Genomic DNA, 19244 nt, shown 5'->3' on the forward strand with positions numbered 1-19244 from the left:
ATGCAGGACAGGTTAGCTATCCAATTAGCCCTCATTGCCCAAAGATCCTTTAAATCAAAGGATCTCACCCGTAGTAAGGAAATACAATAAATATTTTATTTCAGAAACACATTTCGTTGTAGGTTAAAAACAACCTGTCAATGTTTACCTGGGTTTTCTCAATGTTAGTCAGAAGTTAAACAAAGTTTCAACAAGAAAATCAAACTCATTTTTGTTACTGGTAACAGCAATGCCACTCGCCATCATTACTAAAAAAAGCCCTCAGTGTAAAAACCACACAGTTCCACCATTACTTAGCTATACACTCATGATCTGCAGCTAGTTCTGAGAAGTATACAGCAATTTAAAAGCAAACTCACCTGGCTCAAACTAAAGGTATGAGAAATAGGGGCTAGCTTCACAACCATTAGAAGTCCTTCCTGAAGCAAAAGCATATAGGAGTTTAATTAAAGGATCAGAGAAGCCAGCACTTTGTTATATAGCAAATGTCAGCAGGTGCCGTTAACATTTTTGTCCTTGAATATGTAAATTCTCAGTTTTCAGAGTAGCTACTACACAAACTGGAAGCTTCCCCCCAAGACAACTTCATACTGTGCAGGTAAGGTCCTTGATCTGGAAAGTGGGTGCCCCTCTGTCTACACAATGAAGGCTTCCCATTGCATTACACTTTCCGTGCTGGTTTGTGTTCCAGAAGATTGTCTGATTGTGCTGTGTTGGACAGCCTCATTTGTGACTTGTATCGGAGTCCCAGGTGACTTATTCAATCCCAGCCAAGACAACGCAGTAATATGGTGCAAACAGAAGCTTCAAGTACCAGGTGTGTTTTTTGTTTAAAACAGGAAGATTAAAAATCTGGAAATGGTGTCACAATTGCTAAAAAAATAAATATTTTCCCAATAAGCGCTCTCACGCTAAATATAGGACCTTTAAGACAATGGCAAAATGAATAGTAGCATCACTTTGAAATAGAACACAGCCAATTTCTGTTACAATTTCTGCCTACTTCAACCTGGAAAAGGCAGAGTGCAAGCCAGAGGTGTCCTCTTTGGAAGTGGAAAAGAACAGCAGCATCTTGCAGAAGGGTGTTAATCCCACTACCCGACAGTCCCCACATGTGTATACACGTGCACAGGGTAATCCCTTCCAGTGAAGGCAGAAGGAAGAGTGGGCACTATAGTAAGAGGTGATGACATTCCCAACTGAAAAGCTCAGTAAAAATCCTATGACCAGCACACAGGTTAAACATTTATGAGTCACTGGTGTCACTTCTTGGAAAAGTAGGGGAGGGAAAGTCCACCCTTGGGTGGAGAGCAGCACCTGCCACCCACAGGGAAACAGGATACCAGTATTATAACAGCATGAACCACCAAAATTACGTTGAGCTTTACAGGAAGAGAAGCAGTGGAGTAAGACTCTCGGCCACTTACCACCCAGATCCTTTATCCAGAAAACCTATTGGGGGACAAAGGACAATTCACCTCCAGTTAATTTCTAGAGTGCTTCTCCAGAAGCTAAAGAGAACCTCAAGCGAGATGAGACTGCAACTGGATCTTTTTTTTTTTTTTTTACACCAGCCTCTCCTGGCACATTCTCTGCCAGCAAAAGACAACTCCTAATGCTAAGGAAACAGCCAAGCTGCTCTTTACTTCAGATAAAGCCCGAGCTTCATAAAGGAATCGCTCTCTAGGTTTTACGTCCTGCTAATGATACTAACTTTGTTTCATCCTGGGAACAAAGAGGAGTTTCGAGTCATCCCAGCACACAGGAAGGTCATCTCTCAGAGGAGGTCCAATTTTCCAAAGAGTCCGCAGTTGTTTCACATTCAATTAGTTTAATCTAGTCATGAAAGGCATTTCTGCTCTCAACAGATGGTATTTCATGAAATAGACCGGATTGGCCAGTTGTCATTTTAGGGGCAAATTAATTCCCTTTTGCTCAGAAAGAGCCCTACAAACCTATCTGCGATCTGCTCCTCTACCAACTCCACACAAGAGCCACATAGTAGAAGAGGATCCTGGCCAAAGAAGCACGACACCTCATTGTCTGTAGAAAGCCAGATGCTCCTCCTTCCCCCTGCTAGTCTTCCTCGAGTTCTTTGAAGATCTGTTTCATAACACAGCCACACCTCCTTCACAGCGGCTGGTGATCATGTTTGCTATTTCAGTCCATGTGTCCATATGAGGGTTATAAACTTCAACAGAGTCCGAGGTCACTGGGGCAGCGAAATCATGACTAGAAGCTCGGCCTCCCGAGGCATAAAGAAGTCCGTTCACAGCCACAACACACACACCAGCTCTGGGTACCTTCATCGGTGCAACCTCAACCCATTTCTCCTAATGAGGGGAGACATTTTTTTTATATATATTACACACTTTTTTTTTAAATAATCAGCAAATAGCTTTGCTATAATTAAGCCCCTTAGGCATATGTACCCCTCCCCCACCACTTCCCAAGAGAATAACTAAGTTTACTGAAATGTCTGAAGTCCCCCAAATGACCACTTAGTTACTGTAAGCAGATTCAAACATGCTAACAAACAACAACAACAGTACAGTACATGTATGTGGTACCTTCCACCCTGAAAGATCCCAAAGTACTTTGCAAAGATGGGCTTGATCCTGCAAAACCTTATTTATTCTCATAAGCAATCCCATTGATGTAAGGTTTTGTGAGAACAGGCCATCTATGTACACCTCTGGGGTAGAGCACAACAGCTGTTTAGCATTGCACAGGAACAGCACCCAATAATTTGAGACAAGGAGTGAAGAAAACTACATCCCCACTGCAAATGAAAGGGACGGTAGAGGCAAAATGTAGAAACCACCAGGACTGTCAACACGACTCTTATGAAAAGTGCCACGGGAAACTACAGAACCACAGTAGCCAGAACTTAAGTCAGAACCTACAGACAGCACCGGGATTTCTAACGCTATTTTGGGATACTGGTTTGGTATTGATTCGGAGGGAGAAGCAACAGCAGCAGCACTTCAGAGCTGGTTTTATGGTAAATTCCATTGTGTCTAATAAACCTGTCTAGTATCTGGAGTAATATATTGAACAACTTCTGCTCTCCCACATTCCCCAGGGTATTTACTAGCTACAATCCTTCTGTTTATTGTTAGTGTGTTGGTTAGCTTCCAATTACCCAGGAGAGCACACACATGCTGGTCAAACACTACATGATTAAGATTAGATAGATATACTCGAAAGATCAGCAAGTGTACGGACACCACCTCGAAGGCTCCTGAAATGTAGTTTCCAGATTACTGACTGGGAACAAATAGGAAATGGAGCTTGTTTTAAAATGTTTCTCTCATCAACTTGAGTTACGTTCTCACCAGGTACAGAACGGCCCAGGTGACAACACAATCTACCTCTATTAAGAGTAAAAAAAAATTATCGGGGAATCGGCAGCATGTGTTAGCATCTTTATACATCCTAATAAATAAAGTCTGCAAGATTCCCAGGCACTCTACTGTACCTCTTCGAAGGAATATCTCTCTACAGTAGGAAGTGCATCTTGTGTCTCATTCCATCCTCCAACAGAATAGATGCAATCATTGAGGGCAGCTACGCCAAGGTACGCCCTTCGGGTGCCCATTGGAGGAAGCGTAGACCAGCGTTTGGATATTGGATCATAGACTTCAACAGAACGTAGCTCTATTCCTTCATTGCTGATGCCCCCGACAATATAAATTAAACCTGGAGAGACAGGGCTTTTCCTATAAAATCTATGCTTAGGCAGAACAAGCATCACAGAAAATAAGTTTAATTGTATATCACACAATACTAATTTGATCCTTTCATTAAAATCACTTAAGAATGGAAACCAACATCTTCTATTGGCCCAGAAACAACATATACAAACCACAAGGGGGGGGGGGGTATGTCTACACTGCAACAAATAAAGACACAACAAAACACCATGGCAGCGAGTCAGAGCCCAGATCAACTGACTCAGGCTCATGCTACAGGGCTGCAAATAGCAGTACAGACATTTAGACTTGGGTTGGAGCCCAGGCTCTGAGACCCTCCCCCTTCTCCAGGTTTCAGGGCCAGGGCTCCAGCCTGAGCCCAAACACTACGCTGTTGTAAGCCCCAAACTGTGAGCCTGAGGCAGTTAACCTAGGCTCTGAGACTCGCTGCAGTGCTTTGTTGGGGTTTTTTGCAGGGTAGACGGACATAGGCGGAGTTGGGGGGGGGAAGGGGGAGACAAGGCAGAGCGTTGCCCGCCCCCGCAAACTGCAAGCTTCAGGGGCAGGCAGCCTGAGTGTGCAATGCAACGAGTTCTGCAGAGGAGACAGGAAAGTGCTGCTCCCAGTTTGCGCCCCTGAGGCAGGGAGTCAGAATTTTGTTTATAAACCGAGTGTTTAGCAGGTGATTAAGAAAGGGCTGTTAGATGATCTGTTCCAAGCTTAGTGAACTGCAATAAGTAAATAGCCTAAACGATAGAAAGTAATTGTTGATTTTTCTACAATTGTTTCAATTGTTGCCGTCAAGAGGTAGAAACAAAGTGATTTTTTAGACAAAGGAAATGCAGTAGATCTAATCTCCCGGGATGTCAGTAAGGCATTTGATCCAGTTCCACATGAGAAATTATTAATTAAATTGGAGAAGATGGGCATTAATAGGGGAACTGAAAGGTGGATAATGAACTGGTTAGAGGGAAGTCAACAGCAAGTCATACTGAAAGGTGAACTCTCAGGGTAGAGGAAGGTTACTAGTGGAATTACTCAGGGATCAGTCTTGAGACCAACCTTATTTAACATTTTTATTATTGACCGTGGCGCAAAAAGTGGGAGTGTGCTAATAAAATCTGCAGATGACACAGAGTTGTGAGGTAGTGCCAATACCAAGGAGGACCGGAATACCGTACAAGAAGATCTGGATGACCTTGTAAACTGGAGTAATAGAAACGGGATGATATTTAATAGTGCAAGGTCATGCATTTAGGGACGAACAACAAGAATTTTTGCTATAAGCCAGGGACTTATCAATTGGAAGTGACAGGGGAGGAGAAAGAGCTGGGGGTATGGTTGATCACAGGATGACTATAGCCATCAATGTGATGTGGCTGTGAAAAGGCTAATGCGGTCTTGGGATTCATCAGGCGAGGTATTTCCAGTAGAGACAGGGATGTGTTAATAATGTTATACAGGGCACTGGTGAGACCTCATCTGGAATACTGTGTGCAATTCTGGTCTCCCATGTTTAAGAAAGATGAATTCAAACTGGAACAGGTGCAGAGAAGGGCTACTAGGATGATCTGAGGAAAGGAAAACCTATCTTATGAGAAGAGACTCAAATTGCGTGGCTTGTTCAGTCTAACCAATAGAAGGCTGAGGGGAGATATGATTACTCTGTATTAATACATCGGAGGGAGAGGAGTTATTTAAGTTAAGCATCAGTGTGGCCCCCAGAACAAATACATGTAAACTGGCCATCAACAAGTTTGAAATTAGGCAAAGGTTTCTAACCATCAGAGGAGTTAAGTTCTGGAGCAGCATCCCCAGGGGAGTAGCGGGGGAAAAAAACCTAGCTGGCTTCAAGACTGAGCTTGATAAGTGTACGGAAGAGACAGTATGACAATGGTGTGTGGACCAATGGCTGGAGATGGGACACTAGATTGCGGGGCTCTGAGCCCTTTAGCCTGAGTCAGCGGAAACGAGCCAGCCACATGTGTTTTATTGCACTGTAGATATACCCTAAGTTGGCTGAGGAAGGCCAGGTGACCACTTGTGAGGCTTGAGTGCAAATATTTATTAAGAACATTCATGCAAGATATGTCTTTGGAGCTCTGTCTTTTGAGATGGTCAATACTGGCTGGACTTCATGTTCACAACCACAGGAAAACTATTTTCAAGGGTAACTGATAGGGCAGGGAAGAATTTTCTAAGCTGGTTTATTAAATCTTGAGTTTATACTGTTGTTAGATGAGTAAATAAAACAATGTATCAGAAAAGGGGAAATGGCCGAAAGGAGAACCGCTGATACACTCACAGAGCTGAAAGCACCACAGAGCTCAAGAAGTTTCACAAAGTTGCAAGGCAGACACAGGTAGAAATCCCTGATTGAAATGTAAAGCTTCAAATTCTTTATACAATACAACTACTCTCTGAACTACTGGTTATTATTCATGTGGGAAAGCCATAACCAAAAACCACTCACCTTGCATTTCACAACACCCAAAATAGTAGCGGGGCACAACCATACTGCCCACTAGCTCCCAGCTATTTAATTCAGGGTCAAATCTTTCAATCGTGTTGCCGATTTCTGCTCCAACCCAGCCTCCTGCAAAAAGGAAACATGCAGGTAAAGTTTGATGACACAGAACTACATGTCTTTTCCAAAGATAATTATGGAAGGAAATACCTTAGTATGATTCAACAAAAGCACGTGTAGAATAGAGAAAACAATTATAAGGCTAGCAAGTCTTACGTTTCAGGGCAGGAGGAGATCATCACCTAGGGAAAACAATTTCCTTCATGTTATTAGTACTGAATAATTATGGGCACTATGGCATATATAAAACATCTGGAATTGGCTACTTTTGGAGACAGGATACTGGACTAGATAAGATATTGGGCTGTTTTATTCTAGCAACTAAAACGTTCCCATAAGTTTCACTCCAAATCTCTTTTACTTTCCCAGTGGTATACAATACTAGCATATTAGATTTTTGTTACACTTCAGCGTTTGGTTTTAAAAAACTTTCAAACTCCTAATCTGTGAAGCAGTATTTAGAAGACAGTGATATGGATGATATGCACACAGCTATGAATTACTTTTGACACATGCATGGCAGCCGATGTCAGATTTTCCTTTTGCTTATTGTTTAAACAATTAAAAGTCCAAATAAAGCACAATTAAGGATCTGCTCCCCCCTTACCATTTCCTGCTCCCCACCCACTTCTTTATATAACAGTCTATTTTACAGAACTTAAATGACATAGAAGAATCTTGTAAGATTCTTGGGAGAACCTTGTAACTTTGCCCAGTTATTGAAATAAGATTCTTTTGGAGTTCTGCTCAATAAGGTGGGTGGAAGATTACAAGTACTGGATAGTTCCTTTTGTTATATGCAAACGTTAAATAGCACCAGATGAGTTTTGTGTTTTATAGCGAGGATAACCACACAGCCCCTGCTCAGAGAAGCTTACACGCTAGGGCCCTTATCCTGCAATAGACTGCGTACCGGAGGACTGCTGCACCTACACAGAATCCTGATTACTTCAATAGAGCTTCAAGCAGGCACAGTAATACGCTTGTGTGCTATCAACTGTGGGATTGCAGCACAGCTAAGATCTATGCTGAGACTCAGGGAAAGATAACATCAGACAGGTGCTCACAAGGTTGTGAAGCAACTTGTTTTTGCAAGTCACATACGTTGGTATTCCTTATTTTAAAATAAGATACATTTTATTAGGTTGACGTGATAGTGAAGGTCTATTTAACTAAAAGCTTTTGAGAAATATGTATTTAGGGTCTTACAACAATTTAGTAGTGAGCCTGGTTGTTAAGAGCACATGGACTTCTCAGTTCTTGTCTCAGCTCTGCAACTGAACTTGTTGGACAAGTCACTTAACCACTCTTTACCTTGGTTCTCCCATCCATCCATCACAGAGGGCTGTGAGGCTTAATGTCCGATAAAGCACAGATTCTCAGATAAAGGTGCTATAGAAGTAGAAAGTCTGACTGGGTGTTGTGGAATGCTATTTTTTCCCCCTTCAAATCAGACTAACTTGCATACACATATTTTGGTCTGGGTATTATGGAGTCATTCTGAAAATACCCATTATTCCCTTGGTTGGCTAAGATGCTTTGCTTGGAAATGATGGCATCTCCCCTATGTGCACTCCTAAAAACACCCATCAGCTGCAAGTGACAAGTAACCGCTGATTTTCAACTCTCAGTATTACAGGATTTTAATGTCAATATTTAAAACCCCCAAACTGATTTGATCAGATGAACGAATGCTTTACCAAAAGGAAACTGTATAGTTACCCAAAGCATAGATAGCACCATAACATGCACACACTCCAAGTCCACACCGAGGATGGTTCATGGAGGCCACAGTTGTCCACTGCTTAATAATAGGATCGTAGCATTCAGTACAGTCAAAGATCATTGAATCCTTTTCTCCTTGATACAAAAAAGGCAGAAACAAATAGATGAGTTAGAAGGAACAGTGGTTCTCAACCTATTTACCACTGTGGGCTGCATATGCAGCTGTCTGTATGTTATGTGGGCTGCATCCACACAATATCTGTGCTACCTATGCGGCCCTGAGGATGTCATATGGGCCGCAGCTGTATGCTGATGGGGCCACAAGCAGCCCGCAGGTTGAGAACAAGCGTTAGAATAGTCTGCAATTCAGATATACGAGCACTGTCCAGCTCCTGCCACAGGAACAGCCCCTCGCTTACAACATCTGAATTGAGGCCATTGCTCTCAGCTTGCCAAAGTGCAAAAGCAACAAAAGCCTTGTCTACACCAGAAAACTGAATTATCGCTGAAAATGGTTTTCAGCAATGGTTTCCCAAAACAGCTGTGAGTGAAACAACTGCAGCATTGTGCTTCTGCCTGAAATATTTCACTCTATAGTGCTATTACTAACATAGGTAGGAAAATACCGTTTTTGTTTTTTTTTAAGACTATAGCATTTAACATTATAGTATATCTTTTGTTTCCTTTTACTACCTGTACACACTACTTTCATTTTAGACAGACTGAGCTAACTTTCCCATATCCTGGACATCACCAGCTGAGAAAAGGAAAGCTCTTTTTGTAATGGAGTTTATACTATACCGAGGTGTAATTTAAACTGACAATTTTACTAAATTGGTCCCAAGGAATAACAAGGAAATCCACTCGTGGATCACTAACTGGTGACAGGAAACAAACGGTAGGAATAAATGGTCAGTTTTCCCACGGGAGAGCGGTAAATAGCAGGGTCCCCCAAGGATCAGTACTGGGACCTGTGCTGTTCAACATATTCATAAATGATCTGGCAAAGGGGGCGAAGAGTGAGGCAGCAAAATTTGCAGATGATACAAAATTACTAAAGATAGTGAAGTCCAAAGCAGACTGCGAAGAGTTACAAAAGGATCTCGCTAAATTGGGTAACAAAATGGCAGATGAAATTCAGTGTTGACCAATGCAAAGTAATGCACATTGGAAAACATAATCCCAGCTATACATATACAATGATGGGATCTAAATTAGCTGTTATCACTCAAGAAAGATCTTGGAGTCATCCTGGAGAGTTCCCTGAATAATGTCTGCTCCATGTGAAGCAATAGTCAAAAAAGTTGACTGAATGTCAGGCCTATTAGGAAAGGGATAGATAATAAAATAGAGAATATCATAAAGCCACTATGTAAATCCATGGTACACCTATTGAAATTGGAAATGTACAGAGAAGGGCAACAAAAACTATTAGGAGTATGGAGAAGCCTCTATACAAGGAGAATTTAAGAAGACTGGGACTGTTCATCTTAGAAAAGAGATGACTAAGGGGAGGGATATGATAGAGGTCTATAAAATCATGAGTGGTGTGGAGAATGTGAAGTGTTATTTAATCCTTCACATAACACAAGAACCAGGGGTCACCCGATGAAATTCATAGGCAGCAGGTTTAAAACATAAAGGAAATACTTCTTCACAAAACGCATAGTCAACCTGTGGATCTCGTTGCCTGGGGATGTTGTGAAGGCCAAAAAATATAACAGGCTTCAAAAATGAATTAGATAAGTTCAAGGAGGACAGGTCCATCAATAGTTATTAGCTAAGATGGTCAAGGACACAACCCCATCCTCTAGGTGTTCCTAAACCTCCAACTGCCAGAAGCTGGGAGTGGACAACACAGGATGGATCACTTGAAATTGCCCTGTTCTAGTCATTCTCTCTGAGGCATCTGCCACTGGCCCCTATCAGAGACAGGATACTGGGCTAGGTGGACCATTGGTCTGACCCAGCAGTATGGCCATTCTTATGATCTAGTGCCACCTTTTGGAAGAATGGAAAATATATCAAAACTGTTAAGGACTCTCCTATACTATTAATTTGGAGCACCAACAATAACATCCATATACAGAATAGTAACTTAGTCCCAAAGAGCACAAACACACACTTGAAAGACAAAGTCATTTCTGACCTTGGTCTGCAGGAAATGTTATTCCAGTTAGTACACAAGTTAATGCACATTTCACTCAGGTATTCTTGACTACGCCATAGTTTAATCTATTTGTCAGAATATGAGACTCTCCCTATATCAATGTTCCCTTAACACTGATAGTATGGTAACAACAAAAATCCTACACTTCCCCATTCAGAAGTAAAGTGTAATAGTTATAAAGTAAAAATCTGACATATGTTTAAGGGAGTACCATCACAATGTACGATGCTCCTGAAATATATTCAATGCATTCAGCAAACAAATCACAATAATAGAGGACACTAACTCTAATGAAAGGCAAGCTTTCAGTAAATTTCTACTTGTTCTTTTAAGAAAAAAGAAAACAAGAAAGATTAAAGTGTAGATCCATTATATAGCAGAGAAGGAGAGCTAATAACGGATGACATAAAGAAGGATGAGGTGTTTAATGCCTAGTGTGCTTCAGTCTTCACTTAAAAGCTTAATGGTGACAAGATACTCAGCACAATTAGCAATAAGGGGGACAGAACGCAAGCCAAAGTAGGAAAAGACCAGGTTAAACAATATTTCCCTAAGTGAGATGTATTCAAGTTGGCAGGGCCTGATGAAATTCATCCTAGGGTATTTACGGAACTAGCTGAAGCAATTGCGGAACCATTAGCAGTTATCTCTGAGAACTCATGGATTATGGGTGAGGCCTCAGAGGACTGGAGAAGGGGAAACAGAGCACATCTCTTTAAAAAGGTGAACAAAGAGGACCTGGGGAATTACAGACCAGGCAGCCTAACTTCAATACCTGGAAAAGTATGGAACAAATTATTAAACAATCAGTTTGTAAGCACGTGGGAGATAATAGGGTTATAAGTAGTAGCCAGCATGGATTTGCCAAGAACAAATTATGCCAAACGAATCTAATTTCCTTCTTTAACAGGTTTACTGGCCTGGTGGATAGAAGGGAAGCAATAGACATGATACTTCTTGCTTTAAGAAAGGCTTTTAACCCAGCCGCCCAAGACACTGTCATAAACAAACTAGGGAAATGAGGTTTAGATGAAAATTACTATAAGGTGGGTGCACAACTAGTTGAAAGACTATACTCAAAGAGTAGTTATCAATATCTAGTGGGGTCCCATACGGTCAGTACTGGGTCCAGCAATATTTTCATTAATGACGTGGATAACGGAGTTGAAAGGATCTTTACAAAATTCGTGGATGACACCAAGCTGGGAGAGGTTGCAAGCCCTATGAAATACAGGATTAGAATTCAAAACAACTTTGACCAATTAGAGAATGAAATTCAATAAAAACAAGGGCAAAGTATTACACTTTGGAAAGGAAAAAGCAAGTGCACAATTACAAAATAGGGAACAAGCGGCTAGGTGGTAGTACTGCTAAAAAGGATCTGGGGGTGGGGGGGCTATAGTAGACCATAAATTTAACATGAGTCAAGGTGATGCAGTTGCAAAAATGGCTAACGTTATACTGGGGTATTTTAACAGGAATGTCCCATGTAAGAGACAGAGGTAATTATCCCTCCCTACTCAGCATTAATGAGGCCTCAGCTGGAGAACTATGTCCAATTCTGGGTACCACACTTTAGGAAAGAAGTTGATAAACTGAAGAGAGACTAGAGGAGAATGACAAAAAAAATAATAAACGCTTTAGAAAACCCCAATCTATAAAGAAAGGTTAAAAAAAGGGTATATTTAATCTTGAGAAAAGAAACCTAAGGGGTGACCGGTCAAATATGTTAAGGGCTCATATAAAGACAGGGATCAATTTTTCTCCATGTCCACTAAAGGTAGGACAAGAGGTAACGGGCTTAATCAGCAGCAAGAGAGATTTAGGTTAGCCATTAGGAAAATTTTTCAACTATACATTCTGGACTAGGCATCCAAGGGAGGTTGTGGAATCCCTGTCACTGGAGGTTTTTAAGAGCAGGTTGAATAAACACCCCTCAGGGCCTGTCTAGTATATTAGGTTATAGGGATCCAAAAAGTAACATATTCCTTTCATCCTTCACCTCCAATAGCATAAACCATTCCTCCCACCACTGCCACTCCCAGCCCGCTGCGAGCCTGGTGAAGTGAAGACACAGTGGTCCAGTAGTGACTGAAGGTGTCAAAACGCTCCACACAACTGAGGGCTCTGCTGTCACTCCAGCGTCCCCCCTGCAGTCGAGTATATCCACCTAGGCAACAGATAGAAAGTACATGCATAAGTTAGCAGCTCTCCCTTGGCAAGATCCTAGCCAATTCTAATGCAGTGGTTCAAGTGTTACAAAGAGCCAAAATAATAGCAAAAGATATTATAAAGAGTGACTAACATCTTTCTTCAGTGCAGTCATGCCTATGCTAATGCTCATCAAATCAGACTTCTTCCTTCAGCAGGGAACTTCAGAAACTATTCCAGCAGAGAAATCAATACTGTTTTTAGTGTTTGAAAAATCACTGGGGAGGCAGTGTGGTCTAGTGCAGAGAACACTGGATTGGGACTCAGGAGACCTGGGGTCTATTCTCAGCCTGCTGACGTGACCTTGGACAAGTCACTTCCCCTCCCTATGCTTCTGTTTCCCCATCTGTAAAATTGGATGATGATGCTGACCTCCTCTGTAAAGCACTTTGAGATCAATTGATAATCTTATCAAGTTGGGGATTCTGAACATTTGCTAAAACAGCTGGATACAAACACCTTCCAGAGTACCTTAGCCTCTAAGGATAGAACCAGAAGCAATGGGTTTAAACTGCAGCAAGGGAGGTCTAGGTTGGACATTAGGAAAAAGTTCCTAACTGTCAGGGTGGTTAAACACTGGAATAAATTGCCTAGGGAGGTTGTGGAATCTCCATCTCTGGAGATATTTAAGAGTAGGTTAGATAAATGTCTATCCGGGATGATCTAGACAGTATTTGGTCCTGCCATGCAGGCAGGGGACTGGACTCGATGACCTCTCAAGGTCCCTTCCAGTCCTAGAATCTATGAATCTATTAGATGCTGAAGCACCTTACTATGCATCAATGGAAAATTTCTCCTAGATTTACTATGATTTTGTGGTTAAGGCATAATACTGGGATAGCACTGAGATTTAGGAGGAGATAAGGTTTTTATTCTAGGCTCTGCCACAGATTGTTTGACACACCTTGGGCAATTCAATTCATCATCATCATCTCAGGCTCCGTTTTCTCATCTGAAAAATTAAGATGATAGTACCGACTTCAGAGGACCACTGGGAGGCTTAATTCAATATATGTTTGCAAAGCACTTTGAGACGCCTGAATGAAAGGTGCTAGAGAAGGGCAAAGTAATGCTATCTGACCTATGACCTTAATCTCATGACAGTTTTGCAATTCTTAATACATCAACTCATGGAATGGTCTCCTCCATTATTAGCAAAAAGTGCTTCTGCACAAACTTCGATTCAGAGGGTAAACATAACAAATAAACAGTGGAACTAAAAAAATTGAGTACAACCCCAAATGCAAAAGACATGAGTATTCTTTGATTATATCCATCATCCATAAAAGACCTATTAATTTACAAAGATCACCAGCCTGGTATAAAAATGCTTATTTTAAAGGGAAAAAAGGTGGAAAAAACATAACACCCTTAGAAGAATATAAACAAATAGGATGCAAGCTTTGTACATATCTTCCACTTGTGAACAGTACACATAACAGGCTGCATTATTGCGCTGCACCTGAGGCAAGTGATTCCTGAAAGACTACTCCAGACTGTGATACTGCATTCAGGAAAGATGAAATAGGAATGTATTTGTATTTTGTAATGCACTCCAGTTATTTACTAATAAACACAGTATTCACAATTGTAGTCCAGCGACAAGTTACTGTATTACATACACAACACTATTTTGGTGCTACCTTTGACAAAGAATTTAAAAGATTTTACTGCAATATGAAATATCAAGTCACAGTTTTTTTAAAAGGTTAGAAGCAACCAGATTCTAACCTACTGCATAAAGATACTTCCTGGCTTTCCTCCGGGGACGAGCCTTAGATGTTTGCAGAAAATTGCTGACTTTGTTCTCTTTGGGAGATTTACAGACTTCACAATATTCTTTCAACAGGGTTTGCAGGGCCACCCGAAGGCTGAAATCTGAAACTCCTTCGAAAAGAAAAATTAAAAAGAAAGAGACATGAAGCAAAAAAATAGTCAGGACAACGATAAACACCAGTAATTGACCAACCCACAGGAAAAATATATAAGTCAACTATTATTATCACCATCATCTCCCTGCTTCTCATAGGACAAACCAAGACAGATTTCTGCAGATTTTGAAAATTTTGGTCCAAAAGTTTCACAAAGGCTTAGTTTTAAAATCAAAATGTGAGTATATATTAAATACTCCTGGGGGCATTCTGCCAAAAAATAAAAATTGTGTGCACGATATTTTAAAATTCTGCAAATTTTATTTGTTAAAATAACACAACATAATCAAACCAGTTTCAGTTATTTTGGTAATCTATTTCAAAATACTTGTCAGCAAGTATATCTGCAACAATACAGACACACACAAAAATTCCCCCAGGAGTAGAGAGTTAAAGAAACACCTATGACAACCCAGTTCCCGTTTCTCTGTCCCCTTTCCCCGCCCATCCAGAGCCCAGGTGTGGGCCTGCCCCTGGCCCAGCTACCCACACCCCCTGCACACACACCCCAGAGCCCAGCCGTGTGGTCCCCCCCCTTGCCCAAACACCCACCCTCTCCCCACCAGAGCCCAGGGATCCAGAGGAAGAAACAGCCTGAGGCTCTTTTCCAGACTTACAGTTTCCTGTGTGCTGTCCTCCCCTTCCCTTAGGGCATGCTGGGAATTGCAGCTGCCAGGAACCCTCTAGCTCAGTGGTTCCCAAACTGGGGTTCGTGAACCCCTGGGGGTTTGCGAAATGTTACAGGGGGTTCTCGGGGAAAAAATCCCTAACGACGGAGAGAGCTGTCCCTAGGAACCCCAGGCAGCACAGGGCCAGCAGCCCAGGGCCCCTGGACTTCCAAGAGCTAAGCAGATCAAAGCAAGCACATCTATCACAATGAGGAGATTTAAACTCCAAGACTCCTTATAAGAAATGGAAAGGGAGGTGGATATTTTTTGCTGTTTTTAACATTAAATAGGCAGCTTGTATTGTTTTTAAAATTATGATGAAGAACAAGTTTAAGCTTTGTTGTAACGTGCGTTGTTTGCCTGGACTGCTCAAGACCTGAATGTTTGTGTAGGAGGAACTCTTTGAGTTGGCTTCTTAAATACCTTCATGCTGTTTCCCATCTGATACTCCTTGATGAAACATAGGAGCCTTGTCTTATAACAGGCTTATTCAAAGTGATACAAGCTACGAAAGTGAGATCTTGGAAGAGTGTTGCCGTTTTCATAATGTAATAACAATACTGTAATGATAAATAATAATTAATAATAGTGTGTAATAAGCTTGTCATACTTTTTATATATATTTCTAAGATCACTGCTTTTATCATTTATACTCAGGTAAAGGAGAAAATCCCTGAAAATATTCATTTTTAGGAGGGGATTCGCGAGACTTAACATTTTAGTGAAAGGAGTTCACAGGTTGTTAGAAAGTTTAGGAACCACTGGCTCTAGCTCCCGCTCCCTCCTCCTAGCAGTGTCTTCTATGTACCAGCTGGGCTCTGCTGAGTCCAGCGGCCCCTAATGGTGGCTAGCAGCACAGCAGTCAATTTATGTGGGGGAAAGGAAATTCTGCACGCACAACATTAATTTCTGCAAAATTCTGCATTGCGCAGTGGCACGGAATTCCCCCAGGAATAATTAAACAACTAAACGTCTTTAGTATAATAGTCAGTTGTTACATTTTTAAACTGGAAAAAACAAAACCCAGTGATCCTTTACCAAGGACAAATACTCCATCCAAACATACTCTTAATTTTTCTCTCTCTCTCTATTACCTTCTATGTATTTTAAGAGTCTCTGGGATGGTAACAGAGGGAATCGAACTGGATCCAGCACTTCCACCACATGTTTCTTTCTTTTTCCCAGATCCTTCAAAACCCACTGCATTGCAGCTGTGAAAACTTGGTACTCATCCTCTATAGTAAGCTCCTCGCTTCGCAAGATCTTAATAAGCTGCTCCTTTGTTAGCGCCAGGAACTCCTCGCCACTCTGAACCTCCAGAAAGTGAGCATGGATGTAATTCTCTGTGAACTCCTGTAGGTCATGGCAGGCAATTTGCTCAGAGAACTGGAAGAGTCCAATGCAATTCAAGGGGTCGATCTGTCCCTTCAGAAATTCACAGCAAAGGTCCACAACTTCAGTCAGCTGGAGCATGTCTGCTGCTACTATCAGCTCCTGAACATTACTCTCACCAACATTCACTACTCCTGTGTGCAGAGGACAACGTGACAAACAGGCCACATTTCAGATGTTATAATAGCCTAAACAGTGCTAAGCCTTAGTCTTTTCCATTTGAGTTAGATATTTTGAACTAAACATTCATTTGCCTTGCAAAATTACTGTCAGCTCAGTAATGCAGTAAGATGTTTACAAGTATCTGAAAAGGAATTTATCTGGAAGTCTCATACTTACATTAAAATTGGTAAATACAAATATGAGGGATAACCCAGAACTCCTGTGAATCACAGACAAAGACTTTTTGATTTTCTGCTGGACGGTTATTCCAGTGACTCATTGACCGAAGACCACAGCATAATTAAATAACTATGACCTACTTATGCTATGTTTATAGATGCATATAAAATTTCTTTATCAGCAAAACACAAAATATTCCCTTCTTGCCCCCTTTCTTTTAGGCCTTGATCCTACAAAGGCTCTGCTTTAACTAGATTTCAACAGGAATATACACGTGCTTAAAGTTAAGAAATACTGGGGGGGAGGAAGGATTAGGAAAATTCTTACTTAGGTAATTGCTATGTAAAACTTGTCTACATGAGTGACTTGAGGAGTCTGAATTTTTTTTTAAGATAGATAGATAAGCTACCACAGAATGTCACTCAACCTAGCCCTAATGGTTATCCCATTATTTGAAGACATCAAAGCAAAGGTAGAAAAAGGATGGTGGCCTTACAGATCAGCTCAGGAAGGTGGTTCCAACTCTAAGGAGTCTTATGGAAGTGTAAAGTTGTGGGAGAAACAGACAAAGCCAGCATCATTGGTGGAAAGGGCCAGCATGATAATGAATAGCAGCCAACTACATGTATAGGGATATATACCTGCACATCTATACAGTATGTGCCTGTTTATATGTATCCAAACACTTATAGAGACAACTCACTTTTGCAGTAAGTACAACACACACTACTGAATTTCTCCTCGCTGTACAGCAGAACAGAATCTTAGAATGTAGAGATAGAGATCCTTTGAGATCCTCTAGTTCCTCTCCATACCAGTACAGGACTGATTCCTATTGTACTTTTACAAATGTTTAGTCCAGCCTAGTTTTAAGTGTGCTAAGGAATGGTACTTTCAGCACTGCACAGGTCAGCAGCATCAAGGATCTGAGCCAGTCAATAATTGTCATAGCACAAGGTGATCTATATAAAGTGAACATTCCACTTCCCATTCAGAATAGAAAACGTCAATATACCTGTGTAAATAAAATCCAGGAGCATCTGAAAGATGCCAGCCTCTACTCCTAGGATCCGCACTACATCCTTTGAAGACTCTTTCATCCCTCCCGTGAACAGAGCAGCAAAATAAGGGCTGCTTGCAGCCAAGACCAGGCGATGGACCTTAAATCCTTCTTCACCAACTTGGAGCTGCACATCACAGAAATTATGCCCACCTCTCATTTTGTTCATCTGGGCAAGGATGAGACGGGCATGCTTGTCTGAGGTGAAAGGGCTGTCGTTGACCCTGGGACAAGCCACACAAGCCATGACGATCACAGAGAAGACCAAAGGCTACTGTCCATTGTCAGTCTCCAAGTGCCTAGGAAAGAGAATTAATAACTTGGGCAGGTTCATCTAGTGGAATCAACACTCCCCATTATTAGAGTAAGTTTATTTTGATGAATTAAGGAATGCAGCAGCCAGAAAGTGCTTAGCATGGAGCACACACAACTTTGTCCAACAGAGGGTCACAGGGGCTGCAGAGGTGGAAGTCTGGGTGACGGGGAGGAGCGCACGGATTGGGGTCCAGCCTGGGGGGGGCAGTGCTGGGGCGAGGGGCCTGGGGGCAGCAGCGCAGGGGCTGGGGCGGCAGGGGGCAGCGCAGGGACCTGGGGGCAGCTTGGTGGCACGGGGGGGGGCAGCGCAGGAACCTGGGGGCAGCTTGGTGGCACGGGGGGGGGCAGCGCAGGAACCTGGGGGTGGCTTAGTGGCACGGAGGGGGGCAGCGCAGGAACCTGGGGGCAGCTTGGTGGCACGGGGGGGGGCAGCGCAGGGGAGAAGGGGCAGCGGGGAGCAGGGCGGGGGGGCAGCGCAGGGACCTGGGGGCGGCTTGCTGGCTCGGGGGGGGCAGCGCAGGGACCTGGGGGCGGCTTGCTGGCACGGGGGGGGGGTGGCAGCGCAGGGAGGGGGGGGCGCTAGGCCGGGCGGAGGCGCCGAACCTCCCTCACCTTCTTCCCGCTCAGCGGAGCGCCGGGACAGCTCCTTCCGGCCTCCCAGCAGCCCCTGCGCGCTGCAAAACGGAGGGCGGGGAGCAATGATCACGTGAGTCGAGGAGGCGGCCCAGACGCCTGGGTAGAACCGCGCATGCGCGACCCAGCTGGGCGTTGGTGAGGCGCAGGCGCGCTTCTTGCCCTTAGCGGTGTGACGTTATAATCCTCTGCCCCCCCCCCCCCCATCCGCCGCTACTGAGCATGCTCAGTAACTATGGCTGAAGCCGCTGCCCTCTTTCGGGGTGCAATGGGCCCCTGCGGCAGATAGCAGGGCGGGGGCCAAACTCGCTGCAGCCGGAGGGTGGGGCCGAGGGGTAACTCCGGGGGGGGGTTAGAACCGGGTTGCGGCACAGAGGGGAGAGTTCCCCTTTGAGCCCCCCCGCTGCATGGCACCCCCCTGAGCCCCCCTGCAGCACGTACCTCCCCTGAGCCCCCCCGCTGCATGGCACCCCCCTGAGCCCCCCTGCAGCACGTACCCCCCCGGACCCCCTCGC

The 19244-nt window shown here is 43.1% G+C and overlaps 1 protein-coding gene across 2 annotated transcripts; it reads right to left on the bottom strand.

The window, feature by feature from the left end:
• Nucleotides 1–74: 74 nt before the first annotated feature.
• Nucleotides 75–18845, bottom strand: IPP (intracisternal A particle-promoted polypeptide). Of its 2 annotated transcripts, none has more exons than XM_065553743.1 (9): nt 18709–18845; nt 17935–18080; nt 16082–16513; nt 14120–14275; nt 12180–12347; nt 8005–8142; nt 6169–6291; nt 3482–3702; nt 75–2333 (listed from the first exon to the last, which is right to left on the bottom strand). In XM_065553743.1, exons 2-9 carry the CDS (start codon nt 18026–18028, stop codon nt 2109–2111), a joined length of 1557 nt encoding a protein of 518 aa, XP_065409815.1. In that variant the 5' UTR covers nt 18029–18080; nt 18709–18845; the 3' UTR covers nt 75–2108. The 2 variants fall into 2 exon arrangements, with proteins under 2 accessions (XP_065409815.1, XP_065409814.1); XM_065553742.1 differs by having other exon boundaries at nt 17737–18080.
• Nucleotides 18846–19244: the final 399 nt, after the last annotated feature.

The sequence above is a fragment of the Chrysemys picta genome, chromosome 8, assembly GCF_011386835.1.
Source record: "Chrysemys picta bellii isolate R12L10 chromosome 8, ASM1138683v2, whole genome shotgun sequence".
NCBI classification, from domain to species: Eukaryota; Metazoa; Chordata; order Testudines; family Emydidae; genus Chrysemys; species Chrysemys picta.

What these genes read in the sequence shown, in the direction of transcription:
- IPP (XM_065553742.1), bottom strand. Translation starts at nt 18,028, where the DNA reads ATGGCTTGTGTGGCTTGTCCCAGGGTCAACGACAGCCCTTTCACCTCA. An exon ending in ACTCTTAAAATACATAGAAG is followed by an intron (nt 14,276 to 16,081) that starts GTAATAGAGAGA and finishes TTCTTTTCGAAG; the next exon opens with GAGTTTCAGATTTCAGCCTT. An exon ending in GAAGTATCTTTATGCAGTAG is followed by an intron (nt 12,348 to 14,119) that starts GTTAGAATCTGG and finishes TCTGTTGCCTAG; the next exon opens with GTGGATATACTCGACTGCAG.